Source organism: Xenopus laevis, chromosome 3S (genome assembly GCF_017654675.1).
Source record: "Xenopus laevis strain J_2021 chromosome 3S, Xenopus_laevis_v10.1, whole genome shotgun sequence".
Lineage (NCBI taxonomy): Eukaryota > Metazoa > Chordata > Amphibia > Anura > Pipidae > Xenopus > Xenopus laevis.
Window position 1 is genome coordinate 102,130,302 of NC_054376.1, and position 8,763 is coordinate 102,139,064.

General features: G+C 33.2%; 1 protein-coding gene across 1 annotated transcript; it reads right to left on the minus strand.

Moving 5' to 3' along the window:
• Positions 1-1,401: 1,401 nt before the first annotated feature.
• LOC121402208 lies at positions 1,402-8,522 on the minus strand. Its single transcript, XM_041588700.1, has 11 exons — positions 8,405-8,522; positions 7,993-8,051; positions 7,575-7,637; positions 6,671-6,727; positions 6,349-6,399; positions 4,266-4,331; positions 3,101-3,151; positions 2,889-2,921; positions 2,202-2,234; positions 1,671-1,697; positions 1,402-1,556 (listed from the first exon to the last, which is right to left on the minus strand). Exons 1-10 carry the CDS (start codon positions 8,451-8,453, stop codon positions 1,689-1,691), a joined length of 471 nt encoding a protein of 156 aa, XP_041444634.1. The 5' UTR covers positions 8,454-8,522; the 3' UTR covers positions 1,402-1,556; positions 1,671-1,688.
• Positions 8,523-8,763: the final 241 nt, after the last annotated feature.

Below are 8,763 nucleotides of genomic sequence, written 5' to 3' on the forward strand. Positions count from 1 at the left end.
CATGATATTATCCCTTAAAACTCATTCAAAAAGCTTTCCTATGAATGATGTCAGACTAACTGAAACATAGCTTTGAAGCTGAGAACAGGATCCCTTATTGAATAGCAGCACCACATTGGCAATTTTACAGTCTCTTGGCAGTGTACCATACCTCAGTGACTCCTGAGAAATTTATCAAAGAGGTTTGGCAATCGCAAAGGTTAGCTCATTTAGTTCCTTGGGATGAATACCATCCAGTCCTGGACCTTTGTTTATCTTTACATGTTCTAGTCTCTTTTGAATTACCTCTTACGTGAACCATGCATCATTTATTGTATCACATGAATTTGGACTATTAAGAAGGAAACATTTAATAGTTGATTCCTCATTTATGTAGACACAAGTAAAATAACAGTTCAGAATCTCTGCTTTTTCTCTGATCTCACCAACCAGCTGACTCCCCTCAGATATTAAGGGTCCCACCACTTCCAGCTTCATATTTTTAATATTTAAATATTTAAAAAATAATTTTGTATTCTTTTTACTCCTTGCAGAAATACCCTTTTCCATCTCTAGCTTGTCTAATAGCTTTTTTTGCATGAATCCTTGTACCTGGTAAGTGTTTTGGCTGTCCCAGCTAACTTGAATGCCTTAAAAGCACATCTTTTCTTACTTACCACAACACCAACACTTCTATCAAACCATAAAGGTTTTGTTTTGTGACAACATTCCTTGCTTGCGTAGGAATTATTCTAAAAATAATACACTGCAGTAGTAAAGATCCTTGGGCATTGTGTAGTGTGTCATAACTGGCATGCTGCTCAGAGCATGTCCATGCTCCCCAGTGCAAATGTAAATATGGGGAGAAAGCAATGAAAAGCTTTGTATCTGTTACCACAAGCCCCTATGGAATTAACAAAGAGATCCCAAAGTGCACAAATTATGAACCCCATGCCAAATCAAAACCTATTCAACTGTGGGCAGGATTTAGAATTTATTTTCATAGTCCTCTTAAAGGAATGGAATGCTTTAGCATTCCATTCCTTAAAGAGGACTATGATGACTTTTCAATATTACATTATTTTATCTAATATTATCTAATACAACTATCCTTTATCTCTCAATTTGGTTCTACTGAAATGTACTCTAATTATATGAGACGTAAGTCTAATTTCTTCTCCCTTTTAAATATTGGGAGCAGGCCCCATACATCTCTTAACATTATCTTATTGTAACTGTGCATCTATTCTGATGAAATGTTTGTCTGTGTATTGTATTTTATTTGTACCCTTTTACTCTGTAAAGTGCTGCAGGGAATGACGAAAATATATAAATATTAAAAATAAATAATATTTTTCTTATAGTACAATATTTATAACAACTAATAATATACATAGCACAGTATCTTGAAAAAAAACAGACTTTTTTTGCAGATGCTGTTTATTTGTCATTTTAAGACAATTACATTTTACAAGCAGTCATTATGCAGTATGCAGCATTAGGTAGCTGGCTACACTAGACATGAAAAGAAATCAGGTGACCCATTAGCAGAATAGCCATGTTTACCACTTGTAACCCTGTAAATAAAAGAAGATAAAAAGAAAAGAAAGGGAAATTATTTAGTTTTTTACCTACTAAAATGATCCACTTTATTACGGTCTCTTTTGTGTGCATTATTTAAGTCTGCTTACATTGAGAATTCTGGGGAGTTAAAAGCCCTAAAAAAATAACAAAAACAATTATGATCAAACATCTTGCACTAGGAAAATGAGTGGTATGTAAGAAACAAACAAATATTAAAATCTGGAACATAATATACATTTTAAATTATTTCCCAATTTTCATTTTTATTAATCAAAATGCAAATCTTTCTATTTTTGATAAGGTTTAAGGATAAATGTTACATATAGGATTCCTTGAAAAGTTCCCTGTTAAGTTGAGTTTTCAGAAACATTACAGCATGTACAACATATGCTTTATGTGTGTGTGTGTTGCCACTTAGGAATAACAGGTTTGTACATGAAGGCAAAGTATATTTTTGTTTGGACAATTAAGAATGTTGATATTAACTGTATCTCCTCTCATGGATTCAATTTTTTCTTGTAAAATTGACAGCACTTCACTCACAACTGGATAGACACTGCACTGTCAATGCCCTCTTATTATAGTGTAGCATAAACTTATCTTTGTCATGTAACAAGCAAGGAATAATGTATTCTTACCAATGACCCAGTTAGACTGGGAAGGCTTATTCCCTGTAAAGATATTAAAAAATACATTTGTAAGGAATAGTGTTCAAGGTTCTAAATTAAATTCAGAGGATATTGCCAGGAGAATATCTCCATGATCCAGTTAGCACCGTAACATGATCACTCAACATTTATCAGGACAATATTATTATCTCTAGGTAGATTTGCTATGCATAATAAAATATGGAAACATTTGTAAATAGAGATTTAGGTCAATAAACATGCTACAATGCAAATATTTGCATGACTTACTTGTTATAGGGAAATAGATTGAAAACACTGTAGTTGTGCCTTTATGTAAGAGCAGATTCTGCTATATACATATATGTGCCTTTTACTGTGCATTCTTCTTTACTGGGACACAGCATCCTCCACTGGTTCTAAAAATGTAGCTGGGAAAAGCTACAAAAAGGTACAAAAATATCTAATGTCCTAATGTATGCATACATTTTTTTTCAATTTTTTAGAAATTTTTTTCCTTCCTATTTCATGTTATATTTTGTTGTCTTTATTTAAAAAAAAATCAACTTGGTAAATGGTAATACATTGTGTGATGTTGGACAAAAAACAAATATAACAAAAAACCAATGACAAACAAGAAAATGCTATCCATCTTTAGACCAATAAAGGGGACATTGAACAAAAACAGTGAGCACTTACCAATATATCTGACACACTTCCCAGAGGTTGTTTCTAATAAAAGTAATAAAATGAATTGCATTGTTATGTATTATTTACACAACTGCTAAAATTGGCTGGTATTATAATAGTTAAATTCAAATAAATGATAATAACAATAACTGAGTTATATTTTAGTGTTATATAAAAAAAGATAATAACAATATCCTGGTCAGGTTTCAAATTGTTCTTACCGTTAAGTCACATACTGTGTTCAAAACTGTGCCAAGAACTTGAAGAAAATCCTAATAAACATACAAAAAGTTAGTTTAACACAAGTGTTTCTTTTCATATTTTTTTGCAGTTAATTTCCATAGGAAATATCAATATACATTCTAACACTGTATATTGGTCAAAATAATATCATTTGTATGTGACTAAGCACCATTTTAGCAGAGTGCAACCAGTTCTGTCCATATTTACCAGAATGTCTAGTAGTTTACTCTACATGCTTAGATTTTGAGTAGCTGAACTTTTCAGTACTGGACAAGAAATAAGTCCAACGTGTCCTAATGCTGCTGCATCCCTATTTATTATAATGTTGTGAAAATCCCTTGCAGATCTGGTCCAAATCAAATTCATAAGCTACAAAGCTATTCGCTTAAACGGGTCATAAAAAGCAAAGAGATTGTGCCTGTGGGTAGTCGTGTATACATGTGTGTACATAAGTCTTAGCATTTTTGTATCATAATTAGTAGAAGGAAGAACAAAGACATCTTTTATAATTAAATGAACAAGCCATTAGAATTAATATATTAGAATTAGGGTATTTATATGTTACCAGAAACAATCTTGACCTAACTCCCACCTATGGATTTGTCTTATTTACTAATAATTCAGGTTGAAAATATCAGATTAACAAAAACTCAAAATTCTCAAGTTTACAAACAAAGCAAATAAACAATTAAAGTTTCAAGTGATATTGTACAGCTTTATAGAATTACTATTGTCAAGTTTTCAACAAAAACCAGCATAAAACACCCCAAAATTCATGAAGGTTAAAAACATATTCAAATGGTTAAAGGGACAGCTACTGCACCATTGACTTTTACATGAATTCGACAGGTATTTTCAGGTTCAGACTTTTAGCAGTTTTAGGGTATAATAAATCTCTAAAAATGCTGTTTTTTCTCTCTACAAATTAAAGTTTTTTCACAAAAAATTTCAACAAACAACAACCAAGTTTTTAAATAATCCCATTGATATCTCAATGGTCAGATTATAAAAACAGAATATTCTTTTGCTATACTATATATACATTTAAATGAAAATGAAATGCAAAGGGGAGTTTTATGTATTCCTGCTGATACTTTGTTGTGTGTACTGATTTTAAAGCAAGCAAAGTGAAAAAATATTTACCACAGCTTCAAGGAGCTTCTGCGCAACATCACTAGCAACATCGCCAACTTTATCAGTAGTAGTTTCCTAGTAGAGAAAACACCTCATGTCATATTACAGATAGGGATGGGTGAATTGGACCTGTTTTGCTTCTCCATGCACTAGGGACGGCTACATTTTTTCACCTTGTTCTGCCACAGAAATGATGGCCATAGACTTGTATGGCAATGCACATCAAAAATAAAAAGATGCACGGCAAAATTTTTTTTGCCGTGCATCGAAATTTTTTTATTTGCCCATTAAAGTGGCCTTCGGTGACACTTCACTGGCGGTGATGTTTTTTTCTTTGGCGAAACAAAATGGGTCAAATTCGCCCAATCCTACACGCAACATTTTTTTCTCCCATTGGAGTCTATGGGCTTCATTTCGACTGCTGATCCCTAATTACAGACAATTTATACAAGCTCAATTACTCCTCCAACATAATGTCAACAATGCTATTGAAGTTTAGTTTTCAAAATATTGTAAAGGGCTCTCTTTTGACACAGTCATAATTCTACTGAGTTAATCCTTTTACAATATGTTTTTTCTTATCAGGGTTCCCTTTGCTTTGTACAAAAATAAGTACAGAGCCTTTTCATGTGGATCCACTTCCTGATTCTACATACAAAATCTGAAACCCATGCAATACACTGAGAGGTCATTTAATGCTTAATGCAATTGAAAAGAGATGGAATGCTTCTGATGAACTCTATATTTATTTTGTAAAATGCTTGACCATGCGTGATTAAACAGCCATATAACTTCTCACTATTTCTCTCTTTTACTGTAGCAGCTGCCATATTACTTTAAAAGTTTTATGATTTTCTAGAAACCATCATATTCTAAGGAGGGAGATGACTACAATATCCACGACAGCCTTGAGGAAGAAGAGGACTGAAAAAACCACTCTCCTTCTTGCCATGCTCTCCTCATTGTGTTCATTGGGCTTGTAATTCCACTACCTATTCCCCACTTACCCTCCCACTGACTCTTCTCACCATAGCTTAATTATTGTAAATAACTGCCAAGATATTTGTGAACACAAGATAAAAGTACATTGTTATATTATATATATATATTACTTTGGCGTGACATCCCTTCCCTGCATAAGCAAGGTCTCTCCTCCTGCCTTATGTTGCTTGCCCAGTATGGAGCAGTGAGGATGTAGAGGAGAATGCTGTACAATCTTGTCTGGCATTTTACATGTGGATATATTCCTAATTGCCCTGACTCTTAATAGATACACAGTATGGCATTTGCAAGTATTTGGTTAACAGTTTCATGGGAGTTTGGGGTATATTCTTCCACTGTACAGAGCACTGGCAAGGCCCCAACTAGAAAGTTGTGTACAGGTTTGGTCACCAGAGTTGGAGAATATGTGCTCAAGGGGTGATATAATAACTATGTATAAATATATAAGGGGTTTATAGTAATCTCTCTAATGCTTTATTTATCAGTAAGTCCTTCTAGCTGACACATGGGCACCCATTCTGATTAAAAGAAAGGAGATTCCATCTAAATATTCAGAAGGATTTTTTTAAGGTGCGAGCGGTGAAGAAGTGAAAACCTCTCTGAATCTATCACACTGGCTGATCCATAATATAGCTTTAAGAAGGAATTGGATGGCAAGTAAAGGAATACAAGGTTATGAAAGATAACTCAAAGTACAGGTTGATCCAGGGACTAGTCCAATTGCAATCTCAGAATAAGCAAGGAATCTTTCCCCCTCTGAGACAAATTGGAGAGGTTTCAGAAGTGTGGAACTAGGGGTTGGCAGATGAGGCAGCTGCCTAGGGTATAACAATTGGGGGGTGCTGGGCAGCTACCTTTTCTGCCTAACCTTAAAATAGACTCAGCTGCAATTGGGGAAGTGGGGGTGAGCTGCCAGCTGGGGTGCACTCCGGCCAGGCCCACTTCTGTTTTGCCTTTCTCTGAATAAACTAGCAGTTAGGCAGGTTAGATATTGACTGAAAAAGTTGAACCTGATGGATGTGTATCTTTTTTTTTCAACCTAATTTACTATGTTTGAATATTTTTCAAGTAAAGCATAAAGATACATTACCAGAACATCTTTTGTTCCTAAAATTTGATCAAGAGAACAGCCTGCAGTTTGCTATAAAAATATATAAAAAAAAAGGTTATTACAAGAAACAGTGGACTGATATCAAATTGAAAGTGCAAAGAAAAGTGGATTTGGACATTTATTATTAAAATAGGCATTTTTGCTACATACAACCCTTATAATTAGTTGATGGACAAAGTTTTGCTGAAAATTTGCAAAAAGACAAAAAATTTGGTAAATGCATTAAGGTTACTAGACAATTTTAGCAATCTAAATTAGGAATCACACAGACAAGACAGAATTTTATAAAAACTTTAATTACCAGTAATGTATCAAGTTCTTTTAGAAATTGTCTGTACAGGGCCTCATTGTTTTCATCCTACAAAAAGAATACAAAAAAAATGTCACAGACCCATTTCTGTATTTGTTTGCACCATGACTAACTAGAGTCACATTGGGGTTGGAAGAGTATTCTAATCAATAGATCACAAAATGTGTGTTTGTGGGGGGAGCCACAGGTCTCTACAATCCATAAATGGAGCATACAGACACGCACATCTGTTTTATTGAATATCCATGAGAATAACTTATTTGTGTAAATCACATCATTTGGAGTAACATTTTATAAAAGTAACTTTATGGGATTTATTTACTAAGCCCCGAATGCAAAAATCAAGAAAAATTAGTGATTTTATTTTATATATAAAATCGGGCTTTTTAAAAATCACAAATTTTTCGGAAATTTATTAAACCCCGAGGCTGGAAAACTCTGAATCTGAAATCCTGGCATCTCAGTCCTGTTGAGGTAGCATGTAAGTCAATGGGAGAAGTCCCAATGATTTTATTGATGTGTGCTTGGTCTCGTGCCATACCTCGGAGTTTTTACCTCAAAGCAAATTTTCGGGAAAATGTAATAATAAATAAGCGTTAAAAACCCAAGCGGCTTAGATCGGAGTTTGTAGCACCCAATATTGGGATAACTTCGGACCTTGATAAATAACCCCCTATATGATTAAAAATATGTCTATTTGGGAAGGTTTCAATTCAGTAATAGATGTTTTTCTTTGCCAGGTATTCATCATGGCGCATTTGTACAATATTCAGATAGATTGTATGTGTTTTCATTTATGTCTGTATTTTTGTTTTGCATGGTATGAAAATCACAAAGTGAACTTTAAGTACACTTTATTGAAAAAGAACATCTTTATTTTTACATTATTGCATACCTTTCCTTGTTTGTAAAGACATAACAATCTCTGGAGCTCTTTTATAAGGTCCGGGGTGTTTTTCTGAAAAAAAAAATAAACGTTTCTAAATTATATTGATCTGACTTCAAAGAAACATTTTCAAATCTTGAAAGGCAATTATTCAAAATTATGAAATTGCATGTGCTAGAATTACATCATCTAGTCTTCTAGTTTATGTTATTGTAACAATTGGAAAAGCAAAACATATCTAAATAAGCTATCACACAGTAGTTAGAGTACTGCCTTTTTGTCAGAGATTTACAAAATAATTTTACTGTTAAAACCTCAAAAACCTTTTGACAAAGGAAAATGACTTCTAAAGGATTTCTAAAACAGATTAAATTGGAAGAAGAGAATATTGCAAGTTTCTTAAGTAGAGTAAAAATGAATTACCTACCACCAGTAGTGTTTTTAGGCAGCTCACCAGGTCAGTATTTACAAGAGCAGTTGAAGAATCTTTATCATAGGAAGAATATTTTTAAAAGAAGGAATACAATAAGATTATTATGAAGTTGAAGTGTAAAAGATAAACTAAGAATATACAAAAAAGTATCTGTGAAACACTATTGCATGTTTGTTAGTTGAGACTTCACAAGCCAATTGAATATTTACTGGCACAAAAGTAAAATCTCAAATGAGCTTCAAAACACAGGTTGAATGTTCTTAGAACAATTTAAATTTACATAAACAGAATCATTAAAAATGTAGATAGATTTGAAAAGAAATCATTAAAAATGTATCATACCTTTGCAATCCCTTTTCAAAGTCTATTTATAACATTTAGTAAATAAAAATACGATATATCTTACCAAAGCAACTGCTTAGAGCCACTAAAAGAAAAACTGCTGCTATCTTCATGGTGCCTTCGTTTGGCTATTGAGTCTCCAAATAGTGTATTCAAGGTGTATCTGAAGTTGTGAGTTTATAATTCACAGAAGCATGATATTTATACTGTAGAAATGTGTTTAAGAGACTTTAAGATGACGGTTCTGTCTTTGTAGCAATGCCAAATCATTAACTTTTCTCTATTTACATTCTTGCTATTTACAAATCCCAACGCAAACAATCTTTGAGGACTTAAAAATATACAATTTACATTTTCATCCATGATATTACACCATTTCTCTTTAGGACAGCCAATGTGTTCTTTGCCAAAGTGTAACCTCTT